The following is a 14758-nucleotide window of genomic DNA, read 5'->3' on the forward strand; positions in this document are numbered from 1 at the left end:
CATTTGTCAACGTTTATAAGCCAGCAGTGTGGCTTAATGGTAGCGTGTATATTTAGCACCAAGTGATCAGTGGATTCGATCAGTGCTGGTTTTAGGAGGGGGCTGGGTCGGGCGGCGCACGAGGGCGCCAAATAAGTTAGGGCGCCGAAAGATGCACCAAAGGCGCTTTAAATTTTAAAATTAGAGCGCCAAAAGCCATTCAAAATTTTAGATTAGAGCGCCAAAGGCGTTCTTTCTAAGGGTGTTTAGAAAAAATTGCCGGGTGTACGGCCGGCACTGGGTTTGATCCGCCATACTGCTGGTTAGATTTGGGGGTATTTGTGACTCCAAATCGATCGTTTCTTATCAGAGTTTTGATGCCAATTTTATCTGATCATTGTTGAAACGATTCCTCAAAATTGGCAAAAAATCATCTTTCCTGTTGTCACAAATCTTCTGTATTTATTGTGTGTATAATTTGTAAAATGTATGTACAAAATATAAATCCATAGATGTCTCAATGGATTAATTCTGTAATTAATTAATTGTTATTTCGTGTTCTTCAGCTTCTGAAAATACAGTCATTTATGTAATAATAAAATGCTGCATTGTTTGTTATTACTTGCACGGGAAGGTGCATTGGGGTCTTCCTGTCAAGCCTTCCTGGTATATATGCATATGTATATGTAAAAATAAAATAAAATAAAAAATAAAGACTGGTTTACACCGGAATTTCCGAATTTATAACCATAGCAGAATTACCCGATGGAAATCCCTAACTGCCGAGTATTTTAAATTGTGGCTTGGCATTTAGATTGTGAGAATTACATTTTAAAAACAATGAAGAAGGTGGATCTAGTTTTGGAGAAATACATTCATTAATAGACTTCTTTTTTTTATTTTATATTGTTGCAAGATATATTAAAGAGTCTAAAAACACACCTTTACAAAACTCGAAATTCTCGGCGGTAGTTATCTAGGGTTTGTTTGGATTAGCTACAATTTTTATACCTGCTTTCTATTGGATGTCTAAATAATTCTAGTTGGAAATTTTCAGCGTGGCAGTCTTTCAACATCAAAGACGTCAGCACTCAAAGGGTTAATTATCTCCAATCGATTTCAATACTCGCATTTAAAGACCGATTGAATGAATTCTGATTGCTTGCAAACCATCATTCGGTAATTATCCGAGCGACCAAATTCAAAATGGCCGCCATTGACTCAGTCTTCTTTCTACCGGGCATTGTGATGAAAATGATTGCCATTTTTCACGTTTAGATTGACAACAGTGGCGACGAACCTTCGGCACGCGAGCACGTGCTCCATTTATCTATACACATACACACGCACACAATTGTGATCGTTGACAGCTCGGTCATTAGCGTCACGTCCATTCACCAGCCCTACATAATTATGATGACCAGCTCGGAGCTCCGAGTTCAAGGATCTGACCTCCGTCCGAGGCGCCGTCTATATAATCATCTCTGTATAGCAAACTTCAATCGTGAAGGCTTCAATCATACTCCATGTGCGGAATGAGACTAAAAAAACTCGATCGTATTCAAAACGATTCGTTTCACATTGGCCACATTCGAGTATAAAATAGTAAATAAGCCTGTTTTGCCGCATCTACACCATGGGCCATACTCTTGAACGCCAGTGCCTGGTGTATGTGCTGTGGCGTTGAAAAGGAATGATTTCTGGGAACCTTTAGTGCCCAAGATGGTGCTTTTGTTCAATGCTAATTGACAGTTTTGGCGTTAGTATATCGTATCATTTCATGTGGCCATGACTACTATATACCCTATAGCGTTTCTCATATGAGTATTATCTTGGATACATTTCGAAATCAATTATGTCAACCCCACGTGTGCTATGAAACCGACTTGTTTGTATCAAAACAATTCCCCTTCAAAAACAACCAATTTCATTGTATTTGAATGGAATTGTCTGATATGGGACGCCATTTTTAAATTAAAACAAAGACACCGAATGGCGTCAATGAAAGAAATCTTCTGCTATGGGACGCCATTTTTAATTTAATATAAAGACACCAAATGGCGTGAATGAAAGAATTCTTCCGCTATAGGACGCCATTTTTAAATTAAAACAAAGAGACCAAATGGCGTCAATGAATTTAATCTTCTGCCATTTTGAAATTAAAACAAAAACACCAAATGGCGTTGTGGCGGCTCGCTATATGACATGGTCGAGTTCGATCACCTTCCTGCGAGTTGGGACCAACTCGCCCGTGTTCAGAGTTGCTACCTGACTCCGCCTTCGGCTACCATAATAAAAGCACGTGCATCAACATGCCAGTCGTCTCATTCGTTCATCCCCTATAGCGTCAATGAATGAAATCTTCTGCTATGGGACGCCATTTTTAATTTAATATAAAGACACCAAATGGCGTGAATGAAAGAATTCTTCTGCTATGGGACGCCATTTATAAATTAAAACAAAGAGACCAAATGGCGTCAATGAATTTAATCTTCTGCCATTTTGAAATTAAAACAAAAACACCAAATGACGTTGTGGCGGCTCGCTATATGACATGGTCGAGTTCGATCACCTTCCTGCGAGTTGGGACCAACTCGCCCGTGTTCAGAGTTGCTACCTGACTCCGCCTTCGGCTACCATAATAAAAGCACGTGCATCAACATGCCAGTCGTCTCATTCGTTCATCCCCTATAGCGTCAATGAATGAAATCTTCTGCTATGGGACGCCATTTTTAATTTAATATAAAGACACCAAATGGCGTGAATGAAAGAATTCTTCTGCTATGGGACGCCATTTTTAATTTAATATAAAGACACCAAATGGCGTGAATGAAAGAGTTCTTCTGCTATGGGACGCCATTTTTAAATTAAAACAAAGAGACCAAATGGCGTCAATGAACTTAATCTTCTGCCATTTTGAAATTAAAACAAAAACACCAAATGGCGTTGTGGCGGTTCGCTCTTTGACATGGTCGAGTTCGATCACCTACCTGCGAGTTGGGACCAACTCGCCCGTGTTCAGAGTTGCTACCTGACTTTGCCTTCGGCTACCATAATAAAAGCACGTGCATCAACATGCCAGTCGTCTCATTCGTTCATCCCCTATAGCGTCAATGAATGAAATCTTCTGCTATGGGACGCCATTTTTAATTTAATATAAAGACACCAAATGGCGTGAATGAAAGAATTATTCTGCTATGGGACGCCATTTATAAATTAAAACAAAGAGACCAAATGGCGTCAATGCATTTAATCTTCTGCTATGGGCCGCCATTTTTAAATTAAAACCAAGAAACCAAATGGCGTCAATACAATATGAGCGAGATTAAGAAGTCAATACAATGGATAGAATTATAATGTTTCTATTGTCTTCCTGCACTTTTAGAAAACCAAATACAATATGGGGGAGATAAATATATGTAGTTTAGCGAAATAGATATATACTTTATCGGTTTACCACTATCTTACTAAAGAAAAAGACACGTTCAAAGTAAATTTGTAAAACATAAAGCCCGCCGTATTAACGTCCAATAAGTTCTTCCGCTTTTATGATACAGTGATATTTGGGGAGTAAGCACAGAAAACCTCCACTACTAAAAAACCACTTTGTAGTGAATTGTAATGGTTTTGAAAATAAACAGAGACCTCAGTCACTCGGCAAGGCCCACTCAAGTGTGTCAAATTAGCATGTAATTCGAGGTAATGACCATAAGTGGAGCACACGTTTTTGTCGAATGCAGGTGATGCAAGCCTGGTCACTCAATTAATCGGTGTCACCTTACCCGGTGACCTTTGAAGACCAGCCAGGACCGTAGTCTACCATCTTCTGAAACTCGTAGTACAGTTTGCGGTGCACACCTGAGGTCAATGCTGTATTGCAAAGCCATGACTCAATGTCAAGTCACTGTTACCCATAATACCTAATTCCGCTAAAGATACATTTTTCAGCTTTACAAATCGATGTATAATCTAGTATCAACACACATGTAGCTACAAAACAATTCTCATATCACAAATCATCAGTACTGTGAAGGTAAATACCGGGATTCATTAACTGACATAATATTTAGCGACGTATTCTTTGTGAATTTGTAAATTAGGGATTGGATTTGAATTAGCCACATTTACCGTGTGACTGTAATCTATGATCGGGCCTGACATTGCGACCATCTTGAAAATTGGGCCCATGTGTTGTCTTAAGTGTGACTTAAATGCATGATTGGGCCTAATAAGGCAACAGTTTAGTTGTTGAATCAGTTTGAAAATCAACAACTAAACTGTTTGGTTGGGCCTGATTATTCTGTTGATTTATTTTATTTTATTTATTTTATTTTATTTTAAAAAATCAATACCACAGAGACTTGACAGGTTGCCCCAAAGCGTCAATGTGATTTTAATACAAATAATTTATGAACTGGGTTGTGTAAATTTTCATCTGATCAGCAGCCAAATCGAAGATTGATTCCAATATGTTATCTAAACTGACTGTTTGTAGAAGTAGGCTTACTTAGGTATTCAATGTTTTAAAAATTGAAAAACATTGCCCTTCAGAACCGACGAGCACAAAAAAGTTATATAATAGCCGTAATGACGGTCAAAGATGATACTTCGCCGTCGGAATCAAATCCGTAACCACATTCGCATGTTTTTTTACACATTATAAATCATCACGATATGATTGATGATCGAAATGATTAATCGATGTATCTCATTGTGAGAAAACAAGATGGCGACATCTAGCGATTAAAATACCAAAAATTAATGCAAAAAATAAGCCAATGACCCTTCAAATTTAATAAACGGCAACGTAATTTTAAAGACCGACTCGAACTAACCAGAATATATGCACAAAGTTTAGAATAAAATGTTATTCGTTAACATTTTCTAGCAAAATTGTAAACTTTGTACTTTTGTTATGCATAAAAAATGAATTCTTTAAAACAAAATTTTATATTTTCAGCAGAATATATTATCATACCCGTTTTTTTTTTTATTATTCATAATTACAAAATATACATGTAAAAAAAATCATATATGTACAAATAAAAATAACTAACCATAAATTAAACAAAAAAAAACCACTAAATTACAACCGTTAACAGACTACGTTAAATTGTCGACACCTAAATTACACAAACGTATGTACAATATCGAAAAAAAGTAGAACTACAACATATGAGCCGTCAATCTGCATCCAAATCATATACACACATGTATATTCAAGTCTTTACAGAAGTAATCGACACCAACTGTAGGACGAGGCCGCATACAATAGCAAAAAATGTGTGAAAAAAGTCTACAAATGTGCACACTTACAATTTAAAAATATCAAAATCATCATAACCAAATCACCATACAAAGGCCTCGTCTCAAAGAAGGTGAGATTCCACACACCGAGGAATGTTCACAAATACAAAACAAGTCGTACAGATTTATTTATAATAAAAACTAAACTGCCGGTGGTGCCGACTATTGACTATCGACAGACTCTTTCAAGTCTTTTTCAGTCGGTCCGACTGTCGGTTCCGCGTTCAAAGTGACATCGCTGAAGTTTGCCGTCTCGTCTAAGACTTCGACACGCGGCGTTTTAGCATCGGTGTCAATTTGTATCGGTTCGGGGTTAGGAGCATTTGGCAGTGCAGGCACACCAGACGGATTCGGACTCCTTATGATTTTGAAGTAATTGACAGGCACGAGACCCGAAGTCTTCTGGTCGACGCTCGCCAACAGCCAACCAGAGTTCCACAGGTTACCCTGCACGGTCTGAGGGGCGATCGTCAAGATCTGATTGGCGCGGAATCCAATCTCCTGATCTGAAGACGGATGGAAGTCGTACTGAGCCAGAGCCTGCATTGGATTCTGCCACGTCGACGGATCGTTCACTGAAAAGTTTCAACTGATTAATTATACGAACTGCAATGCTATCGTTACAATGTGGATGAACAAACTGACTGTTTCCTTGAATCGTCGCGTTGATTGAACCGAGCATTTTGACGATGATGTACGGTACGGCTGCGATTACTGCAATGAAGAGAGCAGCAGGCCAAGAGCTGCCGCGAGGAGCGTTGCCGGCTTCCGTCGACGATGAACCTTGACCTTTAGTGTCCATGCTAGCTTCGGCCCAAGCCTTCAAAAACGCAACATTATAATATATTTTATAATATTTTATAATTTAAGAATAGATACACTCCATATGATTGTCGGAATATACTTTGAATTCGTCTTCGGTTCTTATGCCAAGGAGTACTAGTAGTTTTTTGATCAGCCAGTTGATCCCTCGGAAGACGGCGAAAGCTGACCAGAATTGAGCAAATAGAGTTCGAAGACGACCAAAGTTTTCGGCTACGCCTAAAATTTTATGGTATGTTAATGAATATTTAGAAGGGTGCGATTTAACTGCACATTGAGAAAAATACTTTGTATCTTAAAAAAAATGTTTGTGCATTAAAAATTTGCATTATTTTCGGTGCATTAAACAGTCTCGGATTGTGCATCGAATAAAATAGTTTGGCATTATAAAGTGACCATTAAAAAATATGAAACGATCATTCGAAAAAATAGATTTTAGCATTAGAATGGATACAAAAAGTGGCAACGTTGCAGTCTTCCGCTATTGACAACTGTCAACTGTCAAAAGTGTTTACTTTTGTTTACGTATGAATATGAATAATCATGTCATATTGAAGCCAAGGTCGTGCCGAAGAGTAAAAAAGACGGAATCCAGTAAAGAGAAGCGTTGGTCGTTGTCGGTTCGTATTTCTGTATTCGCGACGTTGCCAATCTGTCATTTTAATACACATTTCATCCGCTTTTTAAGTAGCAAATATCTGTATTCATCACTTAGATATGCACACAAACTTTTTTAATGTACAACAATTTTTTTAAATGCACATTTATTTTACAAAATGGACGTTTAAATTGTTCCCTTTTTAGAATCAGATTTTGAAATGTTGTTAAAAGATAAAAAGTGTAGTTTTATAGATCAATACAGATATGCATATCGATTTTTGATAATGTTTAATAATGATTAATTTTAGTTGTTTTTTACTACACATAAATGTCTATTGTGATTATTGTATTAGAAATAAGCATGTCATTAAATGTGATAAATTATATATGATAATAAGAAGTTTTAGAATTTAGTATTCCAATGATCATTCATTTAAAAGAAATGTAATTGATGTAGAAAAGTACATGTACAATAATGATTGTTTTTGTGAATCTCAGCTTTGGTAAAACTCATAAATTAAATAGCCTATATATGAATGTCAGATAAAGATAAATAAGAGGCTTATAAAAAAAAATCTACTTTTGACTGATCTACTACATATAATAAAAAAATCTAAATTAAACGATATATGCTAAGAGACTCAAACATGATGAAATCATAGCAATTAAACCTTCATACCATGTATAAACCTTACCCAAAATAGCCCTGAAAGAACTAGTCATAGCGAAGAATGTATTCTCGAGCATCATAGCTATACTTCCGACGGCTCCGACGACGCTTTCAATCGATTGAAAAGTCGGGCGTGATCTCTCCTCAGCCATTTGAATGAAACTAAAATTAAAAACAATTAATTATACAAATCGTTAAAGAATTGTATCAAATACGTACACGAAAATATTCAAACCGGCTTTCGACATCTCCATGCATTCCATTCATCCTGTTGAACCCACCCCCATACATCCCACCAAATCCTTGACTGCCGTAGCCCCCATACCCCGTACCGTAGCCACCAAGTCCACCCATGCCACCATAGCTACCCATACCACCATAGCTGCCCATACCACCCATACCACCCATACCACCATAGCCCATACTCGGTTGCATATATCCCCCGTAGTTAGACGTGCGGCTTGGATACGGCCTCGGCGGGAGCGCAGGTGGGAGAGCGGGCTGTATCGAAGCCGGGGGCACGATTCGATTTTCTATGGTTGGCCCGGGGTTGGAGAATCTCGACGGCTCGTTGTACGTTTCAGATCGACCGCTAACTCCGGCCGCCTCCCAGGGTTTCAGCGGAGCCGTCATGGTGCAGGTGTAGGATTAAACGAGTGGATGGAGTCTGGAAGTACATTGAATGATGTGATCAGTTCAGTGTTGATTGAATTTTGAGGTTATGTTTGGTAGAGAATTTCGAATTGCGTAAAATGCGATTCATTCGTGTTGGGTCTTTTTTCAGGTACAATAAATATCGATTTGTGAACCGTTTGAGTATTGAAAATGGTAATAAATGCTCAATTACGTGGAATAAATTACAGCTGTTGTAGAACTGTCAAATCGCTTCCGTCTGGTCAAAGTTCACGAAATTGACGTTTGATCTGAAGCATTTTCTATTGAACTTTGGTCGTAGCAAATTTTTCAACTGGCCATTTCTAAATGGTTTCAATGAATTTTCTATAATAATCTAATAATGGTTCGGTGATTATTCCGCAAAAGCGATCTCGCGCACGTCACAAATCTCGATCACGGAACATCTGGTACCTAAAAACTCCATCATGCGAAATATTGTACTAACGAAAACTCAAGTGCCAGATATTCCGTATTCGCGCCAGATTTTTGTGGCAACGATTTGCCCAATAAAGGTCTGTTCATACTTAGCAGCACTGCACGACTCCGTTTCAAATATGTCATTTTATTACATTTCTATTCATATCTACCTACACGTCGCGGTCACGTCACGTTTACAGCAATTTGGCCGAGTGCAAGGCAAAATCGGCTTACTTATACATTAGAGGCCATGACGATACGGTGCAATATTGCTTACGTCGTATTGTCGAGTACTTGCAATATGAATGCATACACGTGCATTCGTAGCTACGCGTCAGAATACAAGTCAGCAAAAATGTTTCGACGTTTATCGAACGAAAAATTATGTATAATCGCGCTGTTGTTGGAAGAAGAAGCTCAAGAAGGCAATAAAAAAGCACGGAGGCGTTTTGATGTGCATCCCATGTTAAAAAATAGAAAAACCGAAGGAGAGTTTTGGACACTAATTTAATTTTTTTTTAAATATTTCCGCCAAAACCATGTCGAAAGATTGAACAGCTGTCAACTGTCACTATCGATAATTGGTCCAAAACAGCAAAGCGGCAGACTCATGGCACGTAATTCGCGTGTATATTTCCACGATGGCCAAAAAAAACGGATACGATACGTTGACGGATGTTGCTGTAAGGTATGAACAGAAAATATCGGGTACTGCTGTAAGCCTGCCGTGGCGTAAACGTGACGGTTGGTATGAATATACCCATACAAAATGTACCAAAGAATACTTCTCGTACGGCCGGATACCTGCTGAAGTCGGTACGTGCTGACTAGGTATGAACAGACCTTAATCCGTTTACCTCTAATAATATCATACAAAAACTGTAAATAAAAATAGTCTGACAACCATTACATGTTTTATTCTTCTTAAATTGTTAAATAAACCCAGAGGCGTGATGAAACGGTTTCCAATTATTTTCTAGCCTTGATGATTATATTATACGAATATGTATAGCTAAAAAAGTGACACTTGAGAAGGGGAGATTTATTTATTAAAGGGAGATGCTGTCTACGGGTGACCGTCACCGCACCGACAGTCAAAAAATCGAAAATGTTCGTTTATCATGCATACATATGAAAAACGGTTAGTATATATATCAGTGGCGTGTGGTAAAACTATCTCTCCCCCCCCCCTCACGTCGTACATTCTCACTTAATTTGCGCGAACAGGATACAAGAGGAACAGGCTTTTCCTTTACACACATTAAACGAAGCTGTATTAATAAAAGAGAGATAATTTCACCGCATGCCACTGATATATATTATATATACATAGTACCGTTTACCATGCACCCTTTTTTTTGCTCTTTCGACTTAAGATCTTTCGATTTTCGATCTTTGCCTTTCGATATTTGCTTTTTCGATCTTTTGACTTTCGGTGCCGTACCGTGACCCATCTTTTATATCCTTGGTGATTATCCCATTCACTACTGACCAATAAATAGCAATACATACATTAATTTACTGTCAACTGATGTTAATGTGTTATTTTAACAATGATCCCCCTACCTGTACACTACAAGCAGGACATACGACATACAACAAACCATTATAAAAATTCTGTTTTATAGTACACTAGTTGTTTTACCCGGCTTCACATATTATTTGTAATATAAACAGCTTAAACATGGCGAATCTAATAGTAAATATTCATTTGTTTTTTTTTATTTATTTATTTGAATCGAAAAAAAAAATATCGAATCGTCATAGAAACTTTGTTTTGTTTTCGAAGTTCCCAACCAAAAATACTTACATACAAACTTATAAAGTCTCTTTCGAAATTGTATATTAAGATAAACCCAAATACAATATAAAATTGGAGCGATTTTTTTATCACATCAAAGTAGGTAATGTTAGAAAATGACAAAAACAAAAAAATTACCAAGTGACTTTATTTTCAATTTATACAATTTCTAATTCTCTGGTTATTTAAATTATATTATAAATAAACAATTTTAGTATATATATGTATATAATAATATACATAAAAAATCCAATTTACTCCTCTTCCTATATATCATCCTAAAAAGTAGAGTATTTATCATCCCTAAGAAGACGTTTATCATTAAACAATAGATTGGTGTCTCCCATATCAGCATTAAAACCGTATGCATACTGCCCGGGCCGCTCGCCCAATATTCTCTCCATTTCTACTACATCTTCTCCAGGAATTATCATCTCGGGCACGTCAAATCGCGGCACACAAAAGAACGTCAAAAATTGTTGTCTATCATTAGTGAAGTAAAGCCTATGATCGCTCATATCCTGATCATTGATGAAATTCCAATCAGACAATTTTTTATCGTGATGGGTGTACTTGTCGAAATCGATACGTTCCATGTCCTCTACTACAATGTCCATGTCGCCGGGCTCCGTCCAGTCGTACACGAGCAACTCCGAATGCACTCCGATGTCTTTCAAATACTTCGTCTTATATGCCATCTCCAGAGCCGTCAGATACTCATCAGTCAAAGCCTTGCTGTTTTGCTCGTGCGGATAATTCCTCGCTTTGATGCGATCCTGGATGACGTTAACGGGCACGTCGAGATACAGAACGAGATGGGGTCGGAGCAACTCTGTGATACTGTTCTTACGCTGGTCGTTGTATACAGACTTGGCGCCGTCACTAGCGAAGCCGCACTTGTTCATAGCTTCGATGAAGACAAAGTCGGAGAACGGTGACCTTTCCAACACGACTCCCTGGCCGCTGTTCAACATGTGAGCAAGAGCGTCTACATACTGCATGAAGCGGATAATCATCATGTTCAGTTGATAGCTCGAAGCCGTCGGATGGAATGGATTCGTGCAAAACTTGACGTGATCGTACGTGCGGCACGAGTCGGGGGCCAGGTGATCGAGATCTCTCTGATTGCGACCGTATCTATCAATGTACACAACGTCCATGTTCAGCTCGGGAAAGTGCTTCAGATCGAACTCTTCGGCAAGCTTTTTGGCGACGGCAGTCTTTCCAGAGGCCACCGAGCCCTCAACACATATCACCTTCGCGTTGGGGTGTGCCAAGCGGGCCGACGTGCGATCCATCCAGGTGTGCCAGACCTTCATTTCTTTTTCCAAATAGGGGAACGGCTTCTGTTGAGGAGGGATCTTTACCATCACGCGCATGCTCTTGCCATACATTCCTCTCTTCTGCATGGCAACAACCGGTGGTATATTCGAGGATGCGACATTATTGCTGATTATGGTCTTCAGTAAGCTTGTGCGGCACAATGTGGCCATCTTTCGGCTCGATCTATGTATCAACGTTCAATCCCAGTCGGTTTCGATAATTCTGAAAAATAATGACTTAATGTATTCATATATCATATCATATAGGTATACATATATGTATAATATCGCTATTCTGTGTGTCTGTATGTGTATTTGAGATAACGCTCGCCGTACTGTAATAGTCGTTTCAATTCAACATACATATGTAAGTCACAGCTAAACCAATGCCAATAAAACGTACGAATGTAATAATAAAATAAAAAACTTCTATATATATTGTTTGCTACTAATGTTTCTTCTAGGCTAATAGACGGCGCTAAGTCTCTATTTTTAATTTTTAATTGGTGTTTTATATTGTTTATATGTACATAGGTAGATAGTTAGTTTGGTGCTACTTTAGTATGCGGTCTACTTTCACATATCTACATTAGTATGCGATCTACCTTCACGTTAATACATTAATATGCGGTCTCACTGTCTCAGTTCTCGCGTTTGACACTGAGACTGAAGAATACCGACCCTAACAACCTAATCTTAAATGAATAGGGCCAACCTTAACTTAACCTAACCTTACCAGACCCTTAAATAAATAGGTGTTGGCTGCTAAGATATATATTTTTTTTAAGTTTTATTTCATCAATATTTTCACAAAAAAAAAAACATATCTAAGCAGCCAACACCTAATATTTATTTAAGGGTCAGGATAGGTTAGGTTAAGTTAAGGTTGGCCCTATTCATTTAATATTTGGTTAAGAAATATGTATCTGCTGACGATATTTTGATAGAAATGCTCCGACAAGATTATGGGGCGGCAGGAAAAAACAAAATTTCATTTCAAAATAAACATTTCATTGCTTTGATACTAATAAAAAAAAAATAGCCGAGTGCGATTCAAAGGTAGACCGCATACTAAAGTAGCACTGGTAGTTTTTACCATTGTTTTCATATTACAGAATTAAATATAAATATTAAATTAAATAAATATATTTAGAAGGTATTTGAAAAAATTCGACCGCGTGCAAATATTACAAATAAACTGAAATAAAAGCAGCCAAACTCAAACTATGAAAATAATGTTAAACCAAAATCAAACCTATCAAAAATAAAAATAAATAAAATTCTGTTCGGCTCGTTACGGTAGTGTAGTCTTGCGACTCGTGAAGTTATCTTCTGAACTTGGCCGAGTTAGTGTCGTTTCAGGGCCGAGAATCAGACGTACTCGAATTTAGTGCGTTTTCCCAGATGCAATTCTACCGTGGCCCATCGTAACCGTAAATCCAACGTGAAAAGTTACGAAATGAGAAACCACAAGCTACACAATTCCATCGATTCTGGGAAATAGTGTATTTCTAATCCTCCTTCACGCTAGTTCAGACCAACATCCTGCGCAATGTACCAATATAACAAATTCCTTGAACATCATTCCAGAGCTTCTTCTACCTCGTCATTTTCGTCTTTCATTCGTCTGACCACTTAAAAAGCCTTTAAGCCTCACTTAAATGCTCATTTTAAGATCCTTCTTCCAATTCCAATCATACTATTTTGACTACAATCAAATCCTACACACCAGCCGTTATATTTTCTATTGGAAGTCCAATTTCCAGTTCTAAAAACACTATTTCTGTTTGGCTATTAAATAAAATTAAAAATAAATTTTCAACATGCGTGTCTTATTTATGTATAAGTCTGCAGAAACATTATATTGACCAAGTGAAAAAAATCAACAATCCAAATAACCTGATTTTTTCATATGGCAACACTCTAAGAAAAGAACTGTCAGAGTGAAAATAAAATAAAATAAAAAACAATGGAACTATTTTTTAAATGTATAGGGATTTCAGGAAAACAAATTTCTATACGAGTGCAATGTATTTGAGCAATTTTTTTGACATGTGAAAAATTTGTAATTTTTTTCAAAATTGTATATAGATGTTATGGAAACATTGCATGAATGAAGCATTAAATTTTTAATGTGCTAATTTTACAAATAATGCATAAATAAGCGAAGGAAATTACCAAAATGCTCCAGAACCAAACAAGTCGGACAGCCACCGCAGTGACATAACGTGAGTGCACGTAACGAATAAAATGTCGACCATGTAGCGATCGACCAAATCAGTGGCGTTTTATGTTTTCAATTCATTTTTTCCAGTTTTTACATCAGTAGAGGAAGCACTACATACATAAGTAATGCTTAATAGGTCGTCGGCGACTGATTAAAATTTGAGGCAAAATCTAAAACTTTAAAAATAACTAGACTACATATGTGTCAAAGTATGGGCTTTGACGAAATTATCATCACGCACTGTCATCAATTCAATTTCAAACCATTGAAAATTCTCTTTGTGGGAGGACAGTGGCAATGGAGGAGGGGGCGCCAACGATAGGGTGGGCCACAAGTCATGCGCGTTGGCCCCTTCTTTGTATTTGACATTTAACCGGAGCGAACTGACAATCGATCTCTAGTCCGACTTCGAAAATGGGACACGACTCCCGCAGGACTCCGGTATGAGATCGTAACGAGCGATTATGTCAGCGAAGACCAGGGTGAACGTCCATTCCAAAATACCAAGTGGAAAAAATCGCACATTAAGCTCGAATTTTCAATTTTGCTTTTTTTATCAGCTGTCGTTGTGGCGTAGTCTCTTCGATGGATGCGAGGGCTCATGACAAGAGATCCATTAGCTATCAGCATGGCCAAGTTCTAAACACATGCAAGGCTACATCACCGGATGTTGAATTCAACAACATCGTCATCAAAACGGTGAGAGTCAATGTTTAAAATATCACTAAATCAGTTCACTGACGGAGATTTTTTTCTACAAACAGATCTCTCTTAGGGTCTCTGGTTACGAAATTTGTCATAGCTAGAGATACTACGAGAGTCATTTATGAGAATTAATTTTTCAAATTAAATTTTGGAATCAGACCATTATAAAGAGAACCACCTGATTGTTCGTATTGTGTTATTTAGAAAATTCTAGTCTGTTAGAGAGGTTGCTA

At 37.7% G+C, this 14758-nt stretch overlaps 2 protein-coding genes across 2 annotated transcripts; both read right to left on the bottom strand.

Annotated features, from left to right (window-relative positions):
- Positions 1 to 4245: 4245 nt before the first annotated feature.
- Pex13 (peroxisomal biogenesis factor 13) lies at positions 4246 to 8331 on the bottom strand. The gene is made up of 7 exons (XM_077428369.1): positions 8226 to 8331; positions 7614 to 8045; positions 7404 to 7540; positions 6191 to 6327; positions 5932 to 6106; positions 4380 to 5861; positions 4246 to 4279 (listed from the first exon to the last, which is right to left on the bottom strand). The coding sequence occupies exons 2-6, from the start codon at positions 8009 to 8011 to the stop codon at positions 5449 to 5451; spliced, it is 1260 nt and encodes a 419-aa protein (XP_077284495.1). The 5' UTR covers positions 8012 to 8045; positions 8226 to 8331; the 3' UTR covers positions 4246 to 4279; positions 4380 to 5448.
- Positions 8332 to 10401: 2070 nt separating this feature from the next.
- On the bottom strand, positions 10402 to 13840 carry ND-42 (NADH dehydrogenase (ubiquinone) subunit ND-42). Its single transcript, XM_077426871.1, has 2 exons — positions 13772 to 13840; positions 10402 to 11816 (listed from the first exon to the last, which is right to left on the bottom strand). Exon 2 carries the CDS (start codon positions 11762 to 11764, stop codon positions 10550 to 10552), a length of 1215 nt encoding a protein of 404 aa, XP_077282997.1. The 5' UTR covers positions 11765 to 11816; positions 13772 to 13840; the 3' UTR covers positions 10402 to 10549.
- Between the last annotated feature and the right edge of the window lie 918 nt (positions 13841 to 14758).

Source organism: Arctopsyche grandis, chromosome 3 (genome assembly GCF_051622035.1).
Source record: "Arctopsyche grandis isolate Sample6627 chromosome 3, ASM5162203v2, whole genome shotgun sequence".
Classification (NCBI taxonomy): domain Eukaryota; kingdom Metazoa; phylum Arthropoda; class Insecta; order Trichoptera; family Hydropsychidae; genus Arctopsyche; species Arctopsyche grandis.

What these genes read in the sequence shown, in the direction of transcription:
- Pex13 (XM_077428369.1), bottom strand. Translation starts at nt 8,011, where the DNA reads ATGACGGCTCCGCTGAAACCCTGGGAGGCGGCCGGAGTTAGCGGTCGA. An exon ending in CATGGAGATGTCGAAAGCCG is followed by an intron (nt 7,541 to 7,613) that starts GTTTGAATATTT and finishes TTTTAATTTTAG; the next exon opens with TTTCATTCAAATGGCTGAGG. An exon ending in CGCGACGATTCAAGGAAACA is followed by an intron (nt 5,862 to 5,931) that starts GTCAGTTTGTTC and finishes GAAACTTTTCAG; the next exon opens with TGAACGATCCGTCGACGTGG.
- ND-42 (XM_077426871.1), bottom strand. Translation starts at nt 11,764, where the DNA reads ATGGCCACATTGTGCCGCACAAGCTTACTGAAGACCATAATCAGCAAT.